At 34.3% G+C, this 27092-nt stretch overlaps 1 protein-coding gene across 2 annotated transcripts; it reads right to left on the bottom strand.

Moving 5' to 3' along the window:
* Positions 1-2073: 2073 nt before the first annotated feature.
* LOC138691825 (zinc finger protein ZFP2-like) lies at positions 2074-26051 on the bottom strand. 2 transcript variants are annotated; one of them, XM_069814312.1, is made up of 5 exons: positions 25575-26051; positions 18893-18990; positions 9780-9935; positions 7339-7421; positions 2074-4928 (listed from the first exon to the last, which is right to left on the bottom strand). In XM_069814312.1, the coding sequence occupies exons 2-5, from the start codon at positions 18986-18988 to the stop codon at positions 3659-3661; spliced, it is 1605 nt and encodes a 534-aa protein (XP_069670413.1). In that variant the 5' UTR covers positions 18989-18990; positions 25575-26051; the 3' UTR covers positions 2074-3658. The 2 variants fall into 2 exon arrangements, with proteins under 2 accessions (XP_069670413.1, XP_069670414.1); XM_069814313.1 differs by lacking the exon at positions 25575-26051 and adding an exon at positions 25423-25564.
* Between the last annotated feature and the right edge of the window lie 1041 nt (positions 26052-27092).

The following is a 27092-nucleotide window of genomic DNA, read 5'->3' on the forward strand; positions in this document are numbered from 1 at the left end:
GGATAAATCGTTTAATATGTTAATTAATTTAAATTGTATTTAAATAATTAAAATGCGATCATTTTGGTCCAGAGAGCAATCATTTGGTGCAATGACAATTCCTTTAACATGTTTCTTAATTTTTATCACATGCAACCAGAGTTTAATGAACAGTGACATCATTTAGATTTAATGTATATACTTTATTTTACTTTCTATATGTTTCCATTGAATTATGGTAATAACTCAATTTGAACCCTTGTTTTCTACGTATTCAGTAAATGGCGCTTGGCCCACTAAGGTTCTGAACCCTTCAAATAACTTATATTATATTATATTGTATTATATTATATTATATTATATTATATTATATTATATTATATTATATTATATTATATTATATTATATTATATTATATTATATAAAACGTGAGTTGATAACGGATGTACCCCATAAGTAAGTTTTTAATTTGTTATGGGGACTCTTGAATCTCAGGAGAAACAAATTTTATTTTACAACAGCGCAACATAATCTGCTTGGCTCATTGCCAAATTGTTTTGCATTGCATTTAATGCTTATGTATTTTATGTATTTTAACACGATTCAATTGAGCATAATTAAAATTTGGATTATAAAATAATGGAGTGTTAAGCTAATATATTATTACTGCATACTAAATGGATACACTCTCGTTGTTCGTTAACTCTCTGAGACAAACATTATTTTTAGAAACACAGGAAACGAATATACAGAATAACCTATCAAGTTTCCTGTAGATAAGAAGCTATTTTAATCTTACCTGTCAACAATTCAATCAGAAGTTACTGTAATAACATTATAGCATTATGTCCATATATAGAAACTACACTTTCCAATGGTGAAATAATAATTAATTACACAAATCGGTTAATTTAGCTTCCGATATTACTCCATACAAACTCAGAAACATTCTCTGTAGGCTATGATTCATAGCTTTCGATTGTTGTTGGCCAATGCCCCTTATAGACGAAGTCAGTTGTTCTTTATTTCATTACACTGCCTTAGATGGCAGTTATTTTAATTTTAAAACTCATTTAACTCATTAAATATTAGTCCTATCAAAATTTTTCAAAGAATAAAACTTATCGGGAATGCTGTTTAAAGAAGGTTTTGTTATGTAACATTTTTCACAAAAATCAATAATAAGCGAGATATTTCGATTTATTTAATTCAGGTCCACCTTATAACACCCCTTTCAAATAATGTATTTTGAAATGCCATATAGCCTGAAATCTAACTTACAACGAACTTAATTTATATTCCAATTTTCATCGAAATCCGTTCAGCCATTATCGCGTGAAAAGGTAACAAACATACAGACAGACAGACAGACAAACATACAAACAAAAATTTCACAAAAGCGATTTTCGGTTTCAGGGTGGTTAATTATATATGTAAGGACGAATAATTTTTGGAAAATCGAAAATTACCAGAAAAATTTTGGATAGAGATTTATTAGTATAGATGAACGCTTATCTAATGCAATTATGAAAAAAATTGTATTGGTCAAAACTTTTTTGAGCAGTGTACACAATTCCGTGGAAACAGAGAATGTAAAATTAAAACTGACACTTATTACAAACGCCTTAATGTCAAAAAAATATATAGCCAATGTTATAAATATTTATTTTCTTCAAACATTTGGAAACGAACACCGAATTTTAGGATTTTACAAATTTTTTTACAATTTAAAATTACAATTGTACTTCAATATGAAGGGGTGAGAATTGATAGTCTCAAGTCAAACAAGTCTTTAACAAAAAGATATTCTGTGTGAATTCATTTCTTACACGTGTGGAGAAACTACCAGTAAAATATTGTGAAAATTACTCAAGAAATGGCGTAACTATACGCTGGAGTAATGATACCGCACCTAACAGTATTGGACTCTAAACATTTAATACAGTGGAACTCCAGAAATAGACACAGCAATGGTCCGTGTGCGAGACGAGGTACGAACGCTGTCTTTCTACGGAGTACTGCGGACATTGGTAACATTAGGGCTGTACAATGTTTTTATGGCGTGCGGATCGAAACATAAACAATTAACGTATATAATTTTAAATAATATATTATTGTAGTATATGTAAAATATATAACAAAACAAATCCGTGATAAAGTATAATATATACGTGAAACATCTGAAACATAAAACAAACTTGTGGAGGACAAACTCTCTAAATATATCTACATACGGGGCTTCCATTTCAAGACTTCTCACTCTAAATAACTAGTAATTTAAATAGAATTCAATTTAAACCGAAAAAAAAAACAGGTAAATCTAGATATCAAGGGGAAGTCTAAAACAAGGCTTAATTCCATTTTAGGTTTCACCTCCCAACCTCAGCCGCTCGCACTTTGAAATTTCAAATGAAACCCCTATATTTTTATCCTTAAATATGAAAGGGCATTCAATTGTCTATACCCACATTCATTAGTTCTCCCATCTATTCTTTTCTATCGTCGCCTGACAACCTGAATTTTTGTTATTGTTGATTAGAGCCGAAGGGAATAAAGCTACTAAAACTTATTGAGACTTTCTTGTAATAGTTGTGTTTGTGTATTAAATTATTTTAAAATGGTGTATACCTTCAAGAGAGAACATAAATAATCCCTATTGATTAAATTTAGGAAATATACAAAATAAGCTGTGTTTTTATCCTACAATCAACTGATAATAACAAAGCTTCTTATAATAACTACAGTATGCCCCGTAATTAGATGAATTTTGTTTTGTCTTATGCACTCTTCTAATCGAAATGTCAAATTCTTGAGGGATGGCTCTGATTGATTCACTTTTTTTTAAACCGTTCCAATATTTGTAATTTTTTCAAAATAAGCACACATTTTTTGTTCCCTGCCTTGCTGCCAACGTGTACGAGTATCTGCACACTACTGCACTGGTTCAACTGGTTAGCCCTGTGCAGCGGAGGACAGGATGCGTTGACTTACCTTGTATCGTGAAGTATACGAGGGTGAGCGTCTATTTGTGGAGTTCCACCATACTCGCTCTTGTAAAATTTTGTCTGTGTCAATTAGGACTATATTATTGTCACCCCTTCACATGCAATATGAAAGAAAAATGTTATGAATCTCCTTCAAGATAACCTGTTCCGAAGAATAAATTCTCATATATATTTGGATGTGTGTATAAATATTCCTCTCTCCATAAGTAATTTATATATAGAGTGCAATATCTCTGGCCCGAGTGTAGGCATATATGGCTCATTAGGTTTGCTGTAAGTGTAAACATTTTCCACAGTAATCACACTTGAAAGGCTTTTCGTCTGTGTGAAGAAAAGAATGTGCTATAAGATGTGAAAAAACGATTTCCGCATTCATCGCATTTAAATGGTTTCTCACCTGTGTGTACGGGAAAGATCATTCAGATTACCCGATATTGAGAAAGACATTCCACTGGCATCACATGTGTACGGTTTTTCTATCATATGAACTGTGAGTAAAGCTTTACAGAAGCCACCTGTGTGAAACAGTTTTCACATTGATCTCATATGAATGGCTTTTCCCCCGTGTGAATGTGGGTATAATACTGTATTTTAGGCTTCCGTATTGAGAGAAAGATTTTCCACATTCGTCGCATTTCAACAACTCTTCCCTGTATGTACGCGAGAGTGAATTTTTAGAATCCCTCTTCCTGAGAGACAGTTTCCACAGACATTGCATTTGAATGACATCTCCCCTTGTGAATGCGGGAGTGATATTTTAAGTTTCCAGGTTGTCTGTAAGACTTTCCACATATGTCACATTTGAAGGGCCTCTCCCCTGTATGTGTGCGGGAGTGAATTTTTAGATTCCTTCTTCCTGAGAAACACTTTCCACAGGCGTCGCATTTGAATGGCCTCTCACCGGTGTGAAAGCGGGAGTGATATTTTAAGCTTCCGGATTGTTTGAAAGATTTTCCACATATGTCACATTTGAAGGGCCTCTCACCTGTATGTGTGCGGATGTGAATGTTTAGATTCCCCGTTCCTGAGAAACACTTTCCACAGGCGTCGCATTTGAATGGCGTCTCACCAGTGTGAATGTGGGAGTGATATTTTAGGCTTGCGGATTGTTTGAAAGATTTTTCACAAATGTTGCATTTGAATGGCCTCTCTCCTGTATGTATGCGGGAGTGAATTTTTAGAACCCCTTCTCCAGCGAAACACTTTCCACACACATCGCATTTGAATGGCCTCTCCCCGGTGTGAATGCGGGAGTGATACTTCAGGCTTGCGGACAGTGAGAAACATTTTCCACACATGTCGCATTTGAATGGCCTCTCTCCGGTGTGAATGCGGGTGTGATATTTTAGGCTGGAGGACTGTGAGAAACATTTTCCACACATGTCGCATTTGAATGGCCTCTCCCCGGTGTGAATGCGGGAGTGATGTTTCAGGCTTGTCAACTGCGAGAAAGATTTTCCACACATGTCGCATTTGAAACGCCTTTCGCCTCTATGCATGCGAGAGTGAGTTTTTAAAGTCCTTGCTCCTGAGCAACACATTCCACACACATCACATTTGAATGGCGTCTCACCTGTGTCAATTGGGGATTGATTTTTAAGACTTGTCAATTGTGAGAAGGATTTTCCACAAGGATCGCATTTGAAAGGTTTCTCCCCAGTGTGTATGAGGGAATGACTTTTTAAATCTCGCGATCTTGAGAAACACTTTTCACAATTATCGCATTTCAGTGACTTTTTCAATGTATGAGTCTGTAAATGACGTTTCATAGATTGAGCCGTTGCAAAAACCTTATTACAGATGTTACACTTGTTAGACTCATGGCTTAAGTTACAAGGAATTGAACTGCCAAGGCTGTAGCTGCAACACTGTGTTAATTCGTCTTCATTATGAGAAATTACGTCGCATTCTGATGATCGACTCTTTTTAACATTACTGGCATTGCTGAAAGGAAAATTTAAAACTCAAAACAATTGATAAACTCAAAATAAATAAGCATTCATAAAAGACAAAGAAAACCAATCAATCGTAATTGAACGCTAAGTATAGATAGTAAAACGGAATAGAGTTGCACTTGAATGTAACATAAATAAATAAAGCATTAAATAAATGATATGAATATAAACGTCTGTCGCTATAAAATGTATTTAAAATTGAAGTAAGGGGTGAGGACGGTAATTTTTTAACTTTTTTTTCCCTCTTTTCGTGTAAAATATTTTTTTTTAATGTAGAGAGCTCATGGCTATAGCAACTCAACCAAATATAACCGGAATTTTGTCCCATAGGAGTTGTTTTACATCCCAGTAGAGCTACTGACATGAGCCTGTAACATTTAAGTATAGTTAAATGTCATCGACCTGGTCCAAGATCGAACCCGCAACCTTGTGCTATACCAAGTGGACCAACAAGGCCAAATTTATAAAAATGAACCAATCGGAGATGAAAAACGTAATTTACGACACAAAATAGTAAAACTGTACTGAAAACGAGGAAAAAATATGAAATTTGAAATGTCAACCAGACATCGAAAAATAGAGTTATGAAAACTTGAAAGTTACTATTTTGACCAAAATTAAGACCAGCATATTTCTTTTGTGACTTCATTATTTGGAAATTCATATATGCCATTGACAGACGCATATGGGATGTAACTGTCCTCAAGAGAACAAGTCTCTACCTTATATCTAAGCGATTGAAAAAAAAAAACTATATATATATATATATATATATATATATATATATAAATTACCAAATTTCAGCATTTTTTCGTTATATTATGCGACAGGCTCCAGGACAATCCTTGAAGAATAGGAACATAACTATTTGCCTGGTTTGTACTTAGAAAAAGCTCCTTCAAATGATAGAGTAAAATATTTATCATCAGCCATTTCATTTTAATAAGTTATATTCAATACCTCGTTTTTGTAGTTGAGTTCTAAATTAAAAAATTTTGGACAGCCCTGGAACCCAAACTACTTACATTTCACGATTTTCCTTTCAGAATTAAGAATGTCATGTTAAGATTAAGAACTCTTCATGAAAAAAAAATCATTGATTATAGTTCATGTTAACACTTTGTTTGTTAAAAACATCAAATTGTTTAGTCACACGTTAAAGAGTGTTAAAATTAAAAAAAAAAAAAAGGTATATACCTTGGACAGACTGCCCGTAAACTCCAGTTAAATACATAACATTAACATAGCACAATACCAATACTCACAAAATTGCAACTACATTCAGGAAACTAAAATACAAGATAGCATACAAAACAAATAAAACAACACAGAAATATCTAAATAATTACATTAAACATTCAAATAAATATAATTCAACTGGAGTTTACAAACTAAAATGCAATAGTTGCCCACATTTTTATATAGGACAGAGAGGAAGATCCTTTCAAACAAGATATAATGAGCATATTAAAGCTATTACCAAACCCTACATCGCATTAAATTACGCAGAACACATTATCAACAATAATCATGACTACAATAATATAGAAACAGATATGGAAATTTTACACATCACACCAAAAAGTTCACAGTTAAACATCTTAGAACAATACGAAATATATAAACATACCCACAACATATACTTAATACACAATTACAGTTCAATACCCACACATTATTCGATGTCATGATACGTTGTAACACACAAACAACCAGCCCCCACCATAAGAGCAACATACCCCCACCCCTACAAACGACATGCACATCGCAGAATTCAAGATCATCAGTAGTTCAAGAGACACTGATGAAGACGTAACATCACGTCGAAACAGGCTGTCTGTCCAAGGTATACCTTTTTTAAAAATTTTAACACTTTTTAAAGTGTGACTAAACACTTTTATGTTTAAAAAAATGTTAATTTTTATGACAGTCATGCAAGATTTATTTTTCAAATTCGTTGAGTTTACATGGAATGACCCATTTATGTATTCTTCGAGGCAGCAGATATGTTGCGAACTGTGAGCCATAATTAGTGTAAATGTAAATAAATTATGATTTTTTACCCTATCTCTAAGTTTTAAATTTCATAGCGACAGTTTCATTCATAGAAAAGTGGAGGCCTCTTGCGGGCAAAACACATAACAAAATGAAGTGTACGGCAATGAAAAAACTTCAGTAGCAGAGTAGTAGAACACAGCCAAAAATCGCAAAATTAGTCAGTTTTTTTAATGATCAGCTATATATGAAAGACTCTGCATACTGAGGTGTCGATATGGATAACCAAATCCATTAATAAAAACAGAATTATAAAGCTACCCGAACATTTAAGTCCCCATACAATCATTAAAAGAAGCTGTCAAGGATTGAAAGAAGAACTCAAACATGCAAACTACACTCACCTCTCTAGCAAAACTATATCTTCCCTTGCAGATATTTCTACTTTCTCTTCCTGATGAAGTCTGTTCAGATCGAATGAATCTTCCTGGAAAGGTGAGAAAATAATGAACACAGCTTTAACTGACCACACAGATGATCTGTTCTTTCAATGTCAGAGCTGAACCTCAATCCTAATGATTAACATTCAATTTTTTTTTAGTAATTTTATAATGACTTTTATATGGAATAGAAGTCTTTTCTCCAAACTGTTTCCATATTCTTCCTTCAAGTGTACTTCCTGACATTCAGGCTATTTGTATGTATTAAAACGCATTGGAATCAAGTTTCAACATTGCAAATATGAACACGTGGTGTAGAAAGATCCTGCAGTTTGCAGAACCACATCATCTTACAATATTCGAGATAAATAAACAGGAAATTGAGATTTAAACATCACACATATTGCCAATACATCAAAATTGAAAGATTTATTTCTCCAAAAGCAAACTCTCTATCACGATTTGTTCTTTTAGAATTAACATATCACAACAAAATCTTCTTTCCTCCACACATGCAAACTATAATCTGAGCGTTACTATCAAATATATCTAATATAGATTGTTCATTCGGATTCAGTAGATTCAGAATTCGAAATTAATCAAGATATGGAACTTGACTTATGTCGTCATTGTAGAAGGTCGTAAGTCATTTCAATGTAGATGAGAGTTCGTAAATGCTGATTTTATAATGTTGATGATGATGATGAACATAATAATAATAATAATAATAATAATAATAATAATATTGATGGTGGTCGAGGTTACGGTGGTGGTGCTGATATTGATGATGATGATAATAATAATAGTAATTATTACTATTATTATTTTTTTTTAAGTTCAATAAGCTACTCTACAATCAGGAACAATTTTCCCGTTCTCATAATTTTTTAAAACTTATAGGTCCTCTTTCAGATTTTCCAAATATCGAAACCAAGGCTGATTTTACAATTGGAAAACTCTCCGAAATAACGGTGAAGCCAACAGGTTTCCCGAGAAAAGAAAATAATTTCAAGGACAATTTCGTTAGGAATATATATGAGGGGCTCACAACCAGAGTGGACCAAATCCACCAGTGGTCAGTTTGTGGATTAATACAATCTCGGATGAAGAAAACTTAGCTTTATTCATTGCCGCAAGAAACAAAGTCCATAACTCATTTGTTACTCCACAGAGGACAGCATTTCCTATGGAAGGTGAAGGTTGCTAAGCGTGAGCCAGGAACTTTAAGACTTAGTATCTCAGAACTATTCCAGACGGACTTGTCTACTCTGGTTGTGAACCCCTCATCTACTAGTAGAACCACTTGACTAATCAAGGATAGAAGTTTATTCAGCTATTGGGTGCAATCACTAATTTTTATAGATAAATGCTAAAAAATTACTTTTTCTACGCAAGTCACATATTTCAGTAATTTCATGATACACCATTTCTTCCGGGAAGGTCTTCAATTATCCCAATAAATTAGAAAAAAATTCGGAATATGGGACATGCATTCTGACAAAAATAATTGTGAGTCAACAGCAACTGATGTACTGAAAAGTGTCTCATTCTCTCATATTTGTTTGTGACAGAACAAAACACCTTCATTATGTAAACTGAATTACTATTTTTCTATAAACTTACTTCTTAGCAAAGTTCGATGACATTCAATCTTTTCTTGACTTTTAATAAACCTATATCATCATCATTATCATCATCATCATCATCATCCTCCTCATCATCCATATAGGTTTATGATATAAGCTGAGAAGGACAATTACGGTCGACGAAAGTTTTAATAAACCTAAAGTCCGGGTTCGCATTATGATTCTGTCCAGTTTGTTGTCTGGCACTACAAAGTAAAGTTTGTTTATCGCCGCTACACTAACTTTCCCACGGGCATAATTGAGGGATCTATGAAATTACTTGCCGATTCTTCCCTTTTTTGCATTCTGGCACTATGTGAAGCATATACGACATGCTGGTCGACTTGAAATTTTTTAGCACATTTTATCTGAAATGGTAATAAACCTTACGATTAACTAGATACGATTTAAAAAGGGACATTGTAATTTAATTAATTATTTTAAAGTTTTGGAATGTTTAAATATCTGATTGATGACTAGCATAGTACTTTCTACATCAATAGCAACGAACATTTATTGTAAATTTGCAATAAAATCCTGTTGCTGTTTCATTTTATTCGAGGTAATTCTTTCTGCAGCTCGCCACAAATATGTATTTGCGGAATATTATTTGATTTCATGATCAAGAACGAGAGCAGATTAAGTTCAGAAACCATTGCAAAAAAATAATAAATAAAAGGAAAGAAGGAAAGTCGATTAATAATATTCCCAGATTGTTAATGCCTCTGTTATACTTAAATCACACTAGCTATATCTGCATAATGATATTGAAGCACTTACATCTGGCTGTGGAGTTTCTTCAACTTCACATTTCATCATAAGAAAGCTAGCAGGCTCTGGAGGATCTTCTACTTTTACCTCAGATGTGAGATCATAACTGTGGTCCACACATTCTGTTTTGATGCCTGGCAGTTGTAGATGTGATAAATTCCCTTCCTACAAAATATGAAGATGTCATGAATAAATTAATTTACCCAGGTTCAAGTTGACAGCATTGGTAACAGCTATCAATCAAGTTTTGTATTGAAGTCAGTGGACAATTATTTCACCATAGGCAACAATTTAGAGAAGAAAATTACAGGTAGAAGAGATACGAGACTTTAGGGACATGTGGAATGATAGGTAATAAGCCAGGTGTTCCATTCTGAAAAGAATTTACATGCTGTAATATGAGAAAAAGAATCTAACTCATTATCTACACCATGTGAGTAGACGTCTTCTCGAATTAATAATAATAATAATAATAATAATAATAATAATAATAATAATAATAGTAATAATAAAATAGTGCAGTACAAAGCATACATTGAATATAATATATTTAAGTACACACAGTAACAAAAATTATGATTATATATAGCTCTATTTATCACATTATAGATATACCATTATCGGAATATTGGATATTTTATTACTGAAGACATAACCAAATTGGAATTATAAAAAACATAGGAAAAGAAACAAACTTTGGAAATATCCAACCTCAAGGTTCTTCATCATAGAGGAGGCATAACCTACGGCTTTTAAAATCCCCACAGGAATTATGTGATATATTTCAAATTTAACCCTGTACGCTTCTTCTCTCCCACAAAAATCATCACTAGAAATTCAATACTGTTGGAGAAGATCAATGGAATAATATCTTTTGTACCACATATATTTAGAATACAATAATAGCATGGAATATTTTAAGCCACTATAATGATTCTGCAGAAAACTTGGTCAATATGATGGATCTCATCGAGAATCAGTGAAAGGTTAAGTCTGTTTTTTTCAGGCTTTTGGTATGCCTAACAAAAAACGTACCGGTATAAAAAAGACATACATAAAAACCTGAACAAACCAGTCCTAAAGCCTCATCTCCGCTGATAAACATTTAACAACATGTTAAATATAACACATTGAATTTGAAAAGTACATGGATGCTACAAGTCCCAATTCACTTAACATGTTGACTGAGTATGTTGAATCTAACACTTTTAACATGTTGGCATGTTTTCCAGCAGCAATGGAAAACATGTCAAGTCAATTCACTTGCTCGTGCAGCGTCGATACAGTTCGGCAAAGTTCGTACTGTTTCCATAGCAACAACTGACTTCCGATTTTGTGACGCGTAATTAGGATCACCTCTTCATCAGTTTTACACGATCCTTGGTGTAGTCTGTAAGTTGCTAGAACTAATGGAATGGACGAAAGAAAATATATTAGAATAAAATTGATTAATGCATTGATGAAAACGTCTTGTTTCAGGGATGCTTCTGCAAAAGAATACAGTGGCAAAACAAAGAAGGCCGACTGTTTTAGAGAACTGGAATTATTATGTAACTTCTCGAGAACACAATAGAGTGTTTTCGCACCCTCGTCTTACGCTAAACTTTAAAAGCTATGCTGACGTGAGTAATGACGTGTTTGACGTCATATGTTAATGTTCGTAAAACTTCGGAAAGAATCATTATACATACGATATTTCCCGCTCCTTTAACATAGATCATGTCGTAGCCCCTATGATTGTCGACCAATCAATCGCACTGTAATTTTTTTAAATGATAGCTCATTGTCTAAGGAAGACATAGAAAAAAATCGAAAAGTAAATCTTTTTTGGAATAATAAAAAAATATTAACTTCGATGTGGTATGTTCAGGTTAGATATTTGAATGGGTTATTTATGAAAGGACCTAAGTCATTATTTTGTGAAAATGAGTTTGTTATGTAATAACTGCTCTTTGGGTGTAGATACAGTAGCGTGCAAATTAATCCGAACAACGTAATTACTTATGCAAAAACACTCAAACAGGATAAAAAAAAGAATGTAAGACAAACCTCAGTACCGGTAATCTATGTGGCCTCCCTTGTTCCTAATAACAGCTCTGAGACGATTTGGCATGGATTCCACTAATTTCCCACAAATATTCATTTCTTCATCGCGAAACCATACACCAATGAGGGCAGAAATCATCTTCTCCTTTGTAGAACAATCCATTTTTTGCATTCTTCTTTTGCAAATTGGCCACAAGTTCTCAATGGGGTTGATGTCGGGTGAGTTGCCTGGCCAGGGGAGTACCTGAATATTCTTCTTGTTGAAGAATTCTGTAGTTTTTCGAGACGTATGGCATGGTGCCAGGTCTTGTTGGAACACAACTCTGCCATCCGGAAATGATTTTTGCAGCTGGGGTATGATTCTGGTTTCCAATAAGTGAATATATTTGTCAGAATTCATCATTCCCTTGATAGGTATTAATGCTCCAGGCCCTTCATGTGTAAAACAACCCCAAAACATTACTTTAGGGGGGTATTTGGGTGCTTGTTGGAGATGAGCTGCTGTTACTTTTTCGTATCCTTTCCATACGTAAGAAACACGGTGGCAGTGGACCTCGAAATGAGACTCATCGGAAAAAAGTATATTCCTCCAGTCACTCACTGTCCAGTGTTGATGTAATTTTGCCCACATTAAGCGTTTTTTGCTCATAACAGGGGTTAGCAGTTGCTTCTTAATAGGCTTACGAGCCCTTCATCCAGCTTCTAAAAGCCTACGCCGCACTGTTGTGACGAGAATATTCGCCCCAGTGGTAGCCATTAACTCGCGGGTTAAGTCGACAGCAGTTAGTCTAGGATTTAATTCATTTTTCCTGACAATTAAACGATCATCTGCAGTTGAAGTCTTCCTTTTCCGGCCACAGTTTCCTTTTTTCTGGGGTGTGATGGATCCAGTCTCCCTGTATCGTTTTATGATCGAATTAACAGTAGCAGCAATTTGCCTCTGTGTCATAGAAGAATGCTCTGCTAATGTTATAATTTTAGACCATTTTCGTGGAGTTGTATCCATTTGTGAAGACGACAGAATGTACACAGGATTGCAGTATTAAGTCTTCAACACAACTGAAATGCTTATAAGTACAAAACGACAGGCAAAATGTCACATATTATAAAAAAAAAATAATGACAGACCTTCAACAATGGAATTACACGTACTACAGATGTCAATTAAAGCGGTATGAGCAGCTGTGAGGCCAACAATGACAGAAAATGTAAAAATTTGTCGTGTTCGGATTAATTTGCACGCTACTGTAGATCGATTTAGATATGAAGAGGGCTAAGTTTCACACTCTAAATGATTTGTAGAATTTATGATACAATTTTTATTTCAGCCTTAATTTCAAAATTTCGGCTTATAAGCAGTTTAGTATTCAAGACTTAGGCCCTTTCAAAAATAACCCATTCATTTAGAGCTTCACATTCAAAAGTTGATAAGGGTAAACTTATCTGTTTTTCACGTTAGATGGGGGGTCAGAGCAAGAGATATGTTGAGAAAGAATGGAAATTACTTGTGGTTGCTACTAAAATTTTTACTGGTTTCCGAGTTACGGCGAGTTAAACAAAGAAGTGTTTTTACTTGGAGGAGTACTCACGACTCAATGTATTATCTGTTGGAAAGTCAACAAAAATTCTTTCCTGAGCCTTCTTATACTTCAGCCTGAATAATTTGTCCATGCTGAGCTGTTCTAAGTAGATGAATATCATCCAAAGTCGTAAACGAGATACCATGTCTTAACATCGAATTACGCCTACGGTTAACTTCGTTTACGTTCACGTTATCTGCCAAGAGATAGCGTCTTGCGCTAATGAAATAATGTAAGGTGAATGGCTCTGATTGGTTCTTCCATCAATAAAGTCAGCTTAACGTTATCGTTTAGGATATGGCGAGGGTGCGAAAACTTTCTACTGAAAAAAAAATCTCATCCTTTTGTTCGCAGTATCTGAGAGCAGTGTGGACCACAAATAAATGTTGAAATGATTTGCATAAAAGACGATGAATTTCATTATGGGAATGATAATAAAAAAAACATTCCTTCACAAGTAATAAGTTTAATCATACTAAGTCATACATAACCTAAAAATATCTTATAGATAATAACAGAAGCCAAGAAACGCTGAGTTATTAAAAATCGCGAGTGAAGTGAAATTGCTGCTCATAATTGAGTCTTTCTTTGATTTAACAGGAAGTATTTTTATAGCACTATACTAAAATCGTGTTCTGACATCCCCAGACAGTGTTTGAATTCAAATCAATCTTCAACTTTAAGCTCGTTTAGAATGTCTTCTGCATTGTGTCTCTTACTAAGATATTGCTGTACCAACATTCCCCTTTTTTTCCTTTTCAAGGCTTTGTACAAGCAATAGAGGGAATAACAAAAGTCAAATAATCTTCATCTCAGTCCATTGTCGAAGGTTTGAAAATAAGACACTAGGTACCTACATTAAAATCTCATAGAATGTTTATGATGGACTAATTAATTCAGTTTATTAAGACATTAAACATACAGTGATAGGCTTCGTCACAATACAGAAGGGAGGAAAAACAAAAACATACATTTGAAAATACACATATAATTGAAAACAGTAAAGTTCAATTAGAATGAAAACACAAAACATTTTGAAACTCTAAAATTAATGAAAACACTTCACTCTTAATGCAATATTTCTAACTAAAAGTAAATAACTTTGTTTATTAAAAAACAACTTCGTATGAATTTATGTTAAGAAACTCATCTACAGAGTAGAAAGGATTAATTAAAAGCCAATTATAAAATCTAGCTTTGAAACTATTGGTTGGTAACTTATAATATTGACTGCAAAGCTTATTATATAATTTCATCCCCATGACAGAAAAATTTGTACTAGTTTTATGTAATCTACAGTCTGTCCCGTTTTGGCTTTTAAGGAACCCGGAGGTTCATTGCCACCTTCACATGAGCCCGCCATTGGTCCCTATCCTGAGCAAGATTAATCCATTCTCTATCATCATATCCCACCTCTCTCAAATCCATTTTAATATTATCTTCCCATCTACGTCTCGGCCTCCCTAAAGGTCTTTTTCCCTCCGACCTCCCAACTAACACTCTATATGCATTTCTGGATTCGCCCACACGTGCTACATCTCGAACGTCTGGATTTAATGTTCGTAATTATGTCAGGTGAAGAATACAATGCGTGCAGTTCTGTGTTGTGTAACTTTCTCCATTCTCCTGTAACTTCATCCCTCTTAGCCCCAAATATTTTCCTAAGCACTTTATTCTCAAACACCGTTAACCTATGTTCCTCTCTCAAAGTGAGAGTCCAAGTTTCACAACCATAAAGAAGAACCAGTAATATAACTGTTTTATAAATTCTAACTTTCAGATTTTTTGACAGCAGACTGGATGATAAAAGCTTCTCAACCGAATAATAACAGGCATTTCCCATATTTATTCTGTGTTTAATTTCCTCCAGAATATACATTTTTATCTGTTACTGTTGCTCCAAGATATTTGAACTTCTCCACCTCTTCAAAAGATAATTTCCAATTTTTACATTTCCATTTCGTACAATATTCTCTTCACGAGAGATAATCATATACTTTGTCTTTTCGGGATTTACTTCCAAACCTATCTCTACTTGCTTCTAGAAAAAATTCCCGTGTTTTCTCTAATCGTTTGTGGATTTTCTCCTAACATATTCACGTCATCCGCATAGACAAGCAGCTGATGTAACCTATTCAATTCCAAACCCTCTCTGTTATCCTGGACTTTCCTAATGGCATACTATAGAGCAAAGTTAAAAAGTAAAGGTGATAGTGCATCTCCTTATTTAGCCCACAGTGAATTGGAAACGCATCTGACACAAACTGACCTATATGAACTCTGCTGGAAGTTTCACTGAGACACATTTTAATTAATCAAACTAGTTTCTTGATGTAATCTACAGTATAGAATATTAATTTGTTCACTATTTCTAATTTCATGATCATGAATATTTGCTATTAATGAGTAAATTGTCTATATTTTGTCGAGTGTAAAGGACTACGTCGTATATATATATATATATATATATATATATATAAATTTATGACAGTTAATATCTGTGATTGCTTGAAAAGCGGTCGACAATGTTCAAGATAGATTGATTGACATAGAATACTAATGCTTTCTTTTGAAAAATCAAGACACTCTGAATTTTGCTACCATTTCCCCAAAAAATTAAGGTATACCTAATTATCGATTGGAAGAACGAAAAGTAGGCACATCTTAAATAATTCTGAGAAACGCAAGTCACTAATTTCTTTAATAAATATGTAACTCTTGATAATTTTGTGCATATATATACTCGATATGTTTTTTCCCATGTTAAACTGGAGTCTATAAAAAGTCCTAGAAATTTGGTATAGTTATGTATGTTGTCCTTTTTTATTAGATGATTTAGGCTCATGGTGTTTGAGAATAAGGTGCTAAGGAAAATATTTGGGGCTAAGCGGGATGAAGTTACAGGAGAATGGAGAAAGTTACACAACACAGAACTGCACGCATTGTATTCTTCACCTGACATAATTACGAACATTAAATCCAGACGTTTTAAATGGGCAGGGCATGTAGCACATATGGGCGAATCCAGAAATGCATAAAGAGTGTTAGTTGGGAGGCTGGAGGGAAAAAAACCTTTAGGGAGGCCGAGACGTAGATGGGAAGATACTATTAAAATGGATATGAGGGAGGTGGGATATGATGATAGAGACTGGATTAATCTTGCTCAGAATAGAAACCTATGGCGGGCTTATGAGAGGGCGGCAATGAACCTCCGGGTTCCTTAAAAGCCAGTGAGTAAGTATGAGTAAGTAAACTCTTGATAATTTTGTGCATATATATTCGATATATTTTTCCCATGTTAAACTGGAGTCTATAAAAAGTCCTAGATATTTGGTATAGTTTTGTATGTTGTCCTTTTTTATTACGTGATTTAGGTTAAAAGTAATGTTGTTAGTCTTTACTTGATTAAGCAAAAATCCATCAGATTCAAACCATAAAGCCATGCAATGAAAGTAAGATTAACATGTTTAACAGTGTGGACAAAGTGTTAAATTAAATAAGCATTAATATGTTCAATCAACATGTTAACACTAAACATTCTGAATGTTTACCAGTAGAGACTAGGCTTAACTTGTCAATGTTCTTCGATCATGTCACTGTCGTCCTTTATATTGACAAACGTTTTCTACCGAATTTCCACGGATTCTTTAGCAAAATCGAATACTCAGAGTATAAATCCACATCTCCATTGTGCAATGTTTTTATAGCGATATCACTTATGCCAGAATATTACATCAAATGTGAGGCTATTTGGAGACGACTGCATTATCTATAGAAAGATTAGAAATAATTCAGATGTGGATGCTATTCAGACTTGAATAAAATTTATAACTGGGCATTAATGCATAGGGTGAAAATAAATGGTTCTAAAAGTAAATCTATAACATTTTGTAAAACCCGAGAGGAAACTAGTCTTAATTACGAATTCAGTGGTGTTGTAATTCCGCAAGAACAATGTTGTAAATACCTAGGAGTGTATTTAAACACCAAAGTTTCTTGGGGAGAGCATGTTGATAATGTTATGGGTAAAGCATGGAGGGCACTTCACTTTATTATGAGAATCTTGAGAAAGGCTAGCCCCAAATCGAGGGAAATAGCATATCTAATGTTAGTGCGACTATTAATGGAATACGGAACTACATGTTGGGATTCCTATAGAATATATCAGATAAATTCTTTAGAAAGAATCCAGTATAGGACAGCTAAATTTGTTAAAGGTAAAAGAGAAGATGGAAATGATACGATAAAAGACCTTAAATGGGAAATTTTGGAAAACAGACGTAGGAATAACATCATTGTATAGAGCACATCTAGGTCAGAAAGCATGGGTAGACATAACGGCTCGGTTAGAAAACCTAACGTACTATGGTAGGAATGATAATGATTTTAAAATCAAATGTAGGAAACAGAAAACGGATGTAGGTAAATTCTCATTTTTAAATAGAACTATAAATGACTGGAATGACCTACCTGCAGCGGTCTTTCAGGGCTGTCCTTCCTTAAGGAGATTCAAGAATGACTTAAAAAGTTGTGTATAAAGAGCAAATAAAAATTAAGGTGACATGTATTTATTTAGCCTGTCGAGTTACTTCCTTCGTTTGAATTGCAAATTATTTAAAAATAGTGTGACTAGAAATGTTCAGCTTAAATGTAGTTCTGTTTATAAGTATGCATAAGGGTGTAATTATTTGACTTATTTGAACTGTCGTATCAGTAAAGCGAGGTGACTCAGTGAAGTTATGGTTTTACAGTGCAGTGAATAGTTCCGATCAGTGATAATTTATAGCGTCAATGAAATGTGTTCTATAGTGTCAGTGAAATGTGTCCTAAAGTGTCAGTGAAATGCGTCATAGTGCCACTACAGTGAGTGAGATGAGAGTAAAGTGAAAGACTATTAAAACTTATGTAGGGCCTATACATATGTAGGTTGTATTGTGAAATTAGGTATTTTATGTTTTATTATTAATTGTAATTATTGTGTTAAGTTGTATTGAGTATTCTTATTGTATTGTGTATATAATTGCATTCTGTATTGTAAATTTTATTGTGTATTGTTTGTGATTTTATAGTGTATTGTTTATCATTTTATTATGTATTGTTCATATTGTGTACACCACTGCAACCGGGTGCTTGCCCACCTGCAGTGTAAATACATACATACATACATACATACATACATACATACATACATACATACATACATACATACATACATACATCACTTCTAATAATATTCAATATAAATAAGTGTAAGATCAATACAATTCATGCTCTTCCGTTTAACCTGCGAAACTAGTATCATTGTTATGGAAAAATATTTGGATTAATGCTTTGTTTGTTTTAAATCTACATTTACTCTGTTTGGTTATTTTCTTATCCAGCAGCATTGGACTTTAATAATAGAATCAGATAACTACTCAGTATATGGCTAATTCCTTGAACATTCCAATTGATAGACAAACAAACAAAATACAAAGTAAGTTTTATTCAGTTTACCTCTGATAAAGTCGTATTCTCTTTTAATTCAGATGTGTTATGTGGTTCTAAGCCCAATGGGTCAACCTCAGGCTCCATCTTGATCTCATCCATCATAACTGAAAGAAATGTTACAGTAGGCTAACTAAACGTGATTTACAAAAACTGAGCTGTGCAGGAGAACGCATTACAAGTTGGCATGATAATTCTCTGGTCGGCGAGAAAAGGCACATAAGTCAAAAAGAATAATTTTTCACGAGAGATTTTCTTTTTAATTTACTCTTAACTGAATATAAGTATATATGCATAAGGGTGTATATTATTTTTCTTATTTGAACTGTTGTATCAGTGATGCGTGGTGATTCAGTGAAGTTATGGTTTTACACTGCAGTGAATAGTTCTGATCAGTGAAAATTTATAGCGTCAATGAAATGCGTTCTACAGTGTCAATGAAATGTGTTATAGAGTGTCAGTGAAATGTGTCCTAAAGTGTCAGTGAAAGCGTCATAGTGCCACTACAGTGAGTGAGATGAGAGTAAAGTGAAAGACTACTGAAACTTATGTAGGGTCTAATTATATATATATATATATAGGTTGTATTGTAAAATTAGGTTATTTTATGTTTTATTATTAATTGTAATTTTTGTGTTAAATTGTATTGTGTATTCTTATTGTACTATGTATATAATTGTATTGTGTATTGTATAATTGTATTGTAATTTTATTGTGTATTGTTTATATTGTATATACCACTGCTACCGGGTGCTTGCCCACTTTCAGTGTAAATAAATACATACACATAATAATGTAATTCATGTATGTTGGTTAAAGTAAGGCCCTTTTCAATTTAAAATATAAGAAATTTTATTATTTCATAAATTATAAAAAATACTAGATATGTGATTAGGTACAACACAAAAATCGACTTTTTAACTTGTGTGCCTTTTCCCACCGACCAAAGAATTTTCATCTTAAATTAGTAAACATATCTCTAGCTAGGGGGGCAAAGGTTAATTGGGATTTCCTTGTCTCTGATCGGGTCAAGAACCCTGATAGAACTGATATTTAATCTTTGCGGTGAATTTCGGTGAAGTCTGGAGGGCCTAATTAGTCAAATACACGCTACTCACCTCCATGATGGGATATTTTTAAAATGCGAAAGAGAGAGAGGTTAGCGGAAAGCAACGGGAAGCTACAGCATTTATCTTTCCCTAGAAAAACTGCAAACAAGGCATGATGAGTGTTTTCACAGTAAAAGATTTCGAACGTAAACTATCCCCCCATTCAGATGTCCAGGAGGGGGATGCTGGGGATGGACAAATTATGAAGCAACTCAACAGAGAGAAGAAAAGAAGATTCAGGATTGGAACGTGGAATGTAAGGACTCTTCTGGAGGCAGGTAAGTTGGAAAAATTGAAGCAAACATATGAGAAAGAAGGAGCAAAGTGGATGTGATGGGAATATCAGAATTAAAGGTGCGAAAATAGTGGTGAATTGGTGAGTGACGAATTTAGGTTGTTTTATTCAAATGGTTAGTGCAAAGGAAGTCACAGTGCTGGTGTATTACTGAAAAAAGGCGAATGGCTTCAAGATTTTACAGAGACAGTGTTGATTCCAATACCGAAGAAAAATAATGCCAAGAAATGTAAGGCGTTCAGGATTATCAACAGTAATCTCACTAGACGTTTTGACTTATCTAGAGAAAATCAAAACTCGACTAGGATTTAATTGACTATTACACGATTAGAAGAAAGTATATAAGGATTAGAAGTAACGAAGTACTCCAATACGATAAAATATTAATTGACTTACGAAAATACAACTGTCTTCAAATGTATTATTGTACCATCTCAACATTATACAAATATTACGCTAGATGCATGCTAGATGGCAGTAGTAAGCAATGCCTTCTCGTCGAGAAGTTCTCGATCTATTATACACGATGGCAATGTTACTAGTCAAGAAGGCTTTGTTGATTCAGTTTCATTTTTATTAAAATGCAACATTCCACTTCAATTATCCGAATCCCAGTGATCAACGTCACTTGACAGATGATTTTCAATAAATCTTAATATTAAACAATCTCTGATACGTGACTATCCACAATATCATATAGCAGAAGCTATAACATAAACTAACTAACATACACAAGTGTTAGAAACGTTTTAATTAACGACGATGACATAAAAAATAAACATGAATAATTTTAAAAGGAATAATTATTGAATGTACAATTTTCAAATTTGAATGTGATTGGTGGTTCAATTGATGTTATATTGGACGTATGCGTAATAGAAGTGGAACTCGTTGATTTAGGCCTACATGGTGTATTCAACTTATTCAGAATTTCCGAATGAACAATTTTAAAAGGAATAATTATTGAATGTACAATTTTCAAATTTGAATATGGTTGGTGGTTCAATTGATGTTATATTGGACGTGTGCGTATTGGAAGTGGAACTCGTTGATTTAGGCCTACATCGTGTATTCAACTTATTCAGGATTTCCGAATGGTGCTCTTCATTTATTTGTAAATCGGATTTCAGAAGATGCAGAGGTATGATCAGTGATTTTTATTAATTCTTGTTCTTGAATGCCATGTGAGTCATATTTGAAACTGCTGTGCATCGACTGGAGTGGTTTGTAATTATATATATATATATATATATATATATATATATATATATATATATATATATACATACACATATTACGTCCAGACCAGCGCAGTTTCAAATGTTGGCAAACGAAGAAACAAATGCTAGGGGCGCGATAAAATTAAACAAATGCTAGGGAATGCGACAAAATTAAACAAATGCTAGGGACGCGATAAAATTGTGCGATAAGCAGCCATGATTGGTTGAAATACGTTCTTTCGTACCGTTTTAGTGGTCAAAAGTAGAATGAGGTAGTAAGAGTGTAATAGTCAGAATAATATCGCACTCGGCGAAGATTCTCTTGCGAATACTGAATAGAGATTTATGCGCGACCATGCCGAAATGTAGTAATTATACATCTGGTAGCAGTCCTTTAATACATGCCATTAAAGTACACCTATTCATTAAAGTTCAGGTTTTCGAATATTCTCGGATATGCAATCGAAAGACAACTAGCAAAACGTCACCCAGGCTGGAAACCCAATACTGTCGCAGAAGGTTACGTTCTGTTACTATAATAATAAGCGTTAATTGTAAATAACATTGAAATAAATTCAATTTATCATCTCGTTTTTCAATGTCCAATTAAATTTCAAGGTTATATCAAGTTTAATCTTTACCTTACTCTAGGTTATATCAAGGTCGTCGACATTCGTTGCCCGGAAAAAAATCAATACTTTCGCGTCTGCGCACATCTCACAATTTACGAGATTGCACAAGTTCAGTTCGCTCCCCAGTCACATAAGAATAACATGAATACTTATGAATAATTTCAAGTTAGACTTATGGTCGAGCATAAAAAGTCGTATGAAACTTGCCTATAATGGTAATTAAGACGCTCGTATGAAAATCATGAAACTCGTTGCACTCGTTTCATAAACATCCTCGCCTCTTAATTACTATCATCATAGGCTCTTTATATTCTAAGATGGAAGAACAGTTGAAGGAAAGCAGTTAGGCTTCAGGAGGGAAAAGGTGCGAGAGATGCAATTAGACTGCTACAGAGAATAGGTGAAAGATACCCAGTGAAGAATAAAGAAGTGTATATAGTATTTGTGGACCTAGAAAAGGTTTTGGACGGAGTGAATTGGAATAAACTGATACGGATCCTAAAGAAAATTGGCGAGGATTGGAAAGAGAGAACATTGTTCAATAATCTTTATATGAAACGCGAGCGAAAGTCAGGATAGGAGAAGAAATGTCACAAGAAAATGAAATTGGAAGAGGAAGTATGTCAAGGATGACCTTCATCACCTAACCTGTTAAACATCCAGGCCTACTTGGTGGATTTAGTAAAGAACTGTTTTCAGAACATGGGGGGAGTGACAGTGGAGGAAGAATAATAAAGTGCATAAGATTTGCTGATGATATGCTGTTGTTCGTAAGCGGAATCCAAGTCTCCATACGATGGCGGTAAGGTTAGCGCACTCCAGAAGGAATGCTGACAATAACAGAACAAACCACACGGGTGCTAGAAAAAAGCCGAGGGGCGATAAAAAGAGAAACCAGGTGTCAGAAAGTCATAGGGAAGAAAGTAGTGGTAAAGAATAAGGGTGCAAGTGTAAGTTGAAATCTAGTGAAAGCGTGGGGGGGGGGAATAAAAGAGGAATAGAAGAAGAAATAAATAGAAAGAAAGACAGAGACAGAAATAAGGTAGAGACGAACAGTAAAGAAAGTCCAGAACCTGCGACAGCTGAGGATTTAGCAGAGATATTTGATATGTTTAAAAAAAATGTGGGGATGAGATCAAAAACTACAAGTAAAGTGAAACTGGAAAAGATCGAGAAGTATAGGGGAGAGAGAAAGTGTATAAGCAGATGTGTACAATAAAATATAAATATTTATAGGAAGTGAGAATAATAACAATGGATTAGGGATTAGGTGTAAGCAGAATAGTGAGAAAGTGAAAGTGAGCGCAATTTGGAATGAGTGAAAATAGTGAGAAAGGGTTAAGAGAAGTGAACAAATGACAGCAAACTATTAGTACTAACATTTGAACGTTGGAAAAGTAAATGAATATAAGAGAAAGATAGGAGAAAAGATCAAAGAACGAATAGGACAAATAATTCAATATGATAATTTATAGAGAAAAATTGAAATTGAGATTTTAGTGAATAGTAGTTAGAGGAAAAAGGAGGTGTGAAAGGAGTATATAATATTAGATATACTTACTTACTTATTGGCATTTAAGGAACCCGGAGGTTCATTGCCGCCCTCACATAATCCCGCCATTGATCCCTAAACTGAGCAACATTATTCCAGTCTCTACCGCCATATCCCACCTCCCTCAAATCCATTTTAATATTATCTTCCCATCAACGTCTCGGCCTCCCCAAAGGTCTTTTTCCCTCTGCCTCCCAACCAACACTCTACATGCATTTCTGGAGTCGCCCATACGTGCTACATGCCCTGCCCATCTCAAACGTCTGGATTTAATGTTCCTAATTATGTCAGGTGAAGAATTCAATGCGTGTAGCTCTGCGTTGTGTAACTTTCTCCATTCTCCTGTAACTTCATCCCTTTTAGCCCCAAATATTTTCCTAAGAACCTTATTCTCAAACACCCTTAATATCTGTTCCTCTCTAAAAGTGAGAGTCCAAGCTTCACAACCATATAGAACAACCGGTAATATAACTGTTTTATAAATTCTAACTTTCAGATTTTTTGACAGCAGACTAGATGACAAAAACTTCTCAACCGAATAATAACACGCATTTCCCATATTTATTCTGCGTTTAATTTCCTCCTGAGCGTTATTTATATTTGTTACTGTTGCTCCAAGATATTTGAATTTTTCCACCTCTTTGAAGGATAAATCTCCAATTTTTATATTTCCATTTCGTACAATATTCTGGTCACGAGACATAATCATATACTTAGTCTTTTCGGGATTTACTTCCAACCCTATCGCTTTACTTGCTTCAAGTAGAATTTCCGTGTTTTCCCTAATCGTTTGTGGATTTTCTCCTAACATATTCACGTCATCCGCATAGACAAGAAGCTGATGTAACCCATTCAATTCCAAACCCTCTGTGTTATCCTGAACTTTCCCAATGGCATATTCTAGAGGAAAGTTAAAAAGTAGAGGTGACAATGCATCTCCCTGCTTCAGCCCGCAGTGAATTGGAAAAGCATCAGATAGAAACTGGCGTATACGGACTGTGCTGCAAGTTTCACTAAGACACATTTTAATTAATCGAACTAGTTTCTAGGGAATACCAAATTCAATAAGAATATCATATAAAACTTCTCTCTTAACTGAGTCATACGCCTTTTTGAAATCTATGAATAACTGTCCAATATCTGTCGAATACAAAAAATCTGATCAATAGTCGATCTATTACGCCTAAAACCACACTGATGATCCCCAATAATTTCATCTACATATGGAGATATAATATTAGATATATTAGGATTAATGAACAAGTAGAGAATAGCAAATGAAATGTAGGAGAAACACTGAAGGGGAGATTGACCAAGTAACAAAAAAGGTACATAGTGTAATTGGGAGTATTTGTGTAGACGTGTACTGCAAATAATGTGTTATTATAATATGTTAATGGTGGCACCGGATACAGAAATGTGAGGTACGCCATTACATGTAAAGAAGTGCTGTGACGAAATATATATCATATCATAACACATGGCGTTATTTGCAAAAGAGGAACACTATGGGATGAAAATAAATGCAAATAAGATGAAGAGCATGGTCACAGGAAGTAAAATATTACTATTACTAGGCCAATCTTCGATATCCTTCACACTTATCATGAGCCTGACGTCTTATTTGCGTTTCGTTATGAGTTAGATGGGTTAAATAAGGGGATAGCAAAGTTACATGAACCCGAAGTATGTTACAAGACATGTGGGTTAGTTGAGGCAACATCTACTCACGTGACGTGAAGCCGAGGAATGTCAAAAGCTATCAATAATTTAAGAACGAATATTCTCCGTGTAGCCCATTGTGAGGAGGTATCGAATCTTAACTTCAAATTATATACGATGCAATCCATAAAATCTCTTAAAAATACAAAATTACAACCCACCTCTTCCACAACTGTACTTCAACGAAACGAAACGAATCTCCAACTCTCTCACCTACCGAAAGTGGAAACAATTATCGTCCAGCATCCACACAAAGCCCCACGATAGAGATCTAAGCTGCCGTGAATGTGATAGGTAACTGGAGTTCACTGCTCCTCACATACTATCTATCGGCACCAACGAGTTGGAAAGAGAAAGTCTTCGAAAGAGAAAGTCTTCTCTTTCTAACTCGTTGATCGGCACCGTGGAGGGAGTAAAGGTTGACGCTCACTGGCACGAACCGACCGGAACGGAACGAACCGGAAATATTCTGCGAGAGACATATGCATATATTTTAAACGGCAAACGCTCACTTGTCCGAACGGAAGCAACCTGCTGCCGGTCCTGACGGAGAGGGTTCTCGCGACACGACCCTAGCGGAATTTCCGATGACGATCGTCAGCATTCGTATGTCTTCGCTGGTCTTCGGAGAAAAGTGTGTTGGCTGTTCTCAGTACTTTCCCACTCAACATCTGCTGGTGCGTTGTCCAGACAGATTATTCTTAAAATGGGTAATGAAAAGTTAATTTTAACAGTGCTAATCGCGCTTATGTGCTGATTGGCCTTCGAAATGTGATATTTCCCTTCATTATTTCAGATGCTAATAACAGATGAAGTTTTAAACATTTTTCTTCGCTCATACGAAAGTACTAATAAAACCATTACTCGATCTTTACACAAATGTGGGCAAAGATGGTTAAATTAATCAAAACACTTTTTTTATATTGTTATGACTAGAGCCCGGATTGTATGTAATTACATATTCCGTTCCTACATATATAGCTATAAGGAAAGCTAAAAGTCAGCGAATCGTATTAAATTTAAATTTAAATTTAAATATAGGCCTACAGAATAAAGAATATAATTACAAACAAACAAGACAAATAGAAATAAAATAATACAATCAATATAAAAAAGGAGATACAGTAGTATTAACAAAATCTGAGACCGAATGAGCAGCGCTTGTGTTCGGTCGCAGTTAAGTTATAATATTAATAGGCCTATAAGAGAATATAAAATAAAATAGGAAATAAAATTAAAATTATAGTTATAGAAATTATATAATACAATATTAATACAAGAGAAATATAGAAAAAAAATGAAAATAAATAAGTAAAATAAAATAGGAACTAAAATTAAATTACAGCGGCAATGGAATTATATAATATAATATTAACACTAGAAAATAATATCGCACGTGAAAAGTATATATATATATATATATATATATATATATATATATATATATATATACAGGGTGTTTAAAAAATACGGAGCATAATTTCAGGTATGTATTTCCCACATGTAGACAATCAAAATAGTTCATTACAACATGTGTCCGGAAATGCTTCATTTCCAACTTATGGCCTTCACAACATTGAAATTCACCGGAACGTTTTTCTTTCCGCAGGTCGATGCCGTCAAAGGAGACATTAAGAGGGCACTCTGACAGTTCATTCCGAGGCGAAGATTACATTCAG

This window comes from Periplaneta americana, chromosome 16 (genome assembly GCF_040183065.1).
Source record: "Periplaneta americana isolate PAMFEO1 chromosome 16, P.americana_PAMFEO1_priV1, whole genome shotgun sequence".
NCBI lineage: Eukaryota > Metazoa > Arthropoda > Insecta > Blattodea > Blattidae > Periplaneta > Periplaneta americana.

What these genes read in the sequence shown, in the direction of transcription:
- LOC138691825 (XM_069814312.1), bottom strand. Translation starts at nt 18,988, where the DNA reads ATGATGGATGAGATCAAGATGGAGCCTGAGGTTGACCCATTGGGCTTA. An exon ending in AGAATACGACTTTATCAGAG is followed by an intron (nt 9,936 to 18,892) that starts GTAAACTGAATA and finishes CATATTTTGTAG; the next exon opens with GAAGGGAATTTATCACATCT. An exon ending in AAGAAACTCCACAGCCAGAT is followed by an intron (nt 7,422 to 9,779) that starts GTAAGTGCTTCA and finishes TCACCTTTCCAG; the next exon opens with GAAGATTCATTCGATCTGAA.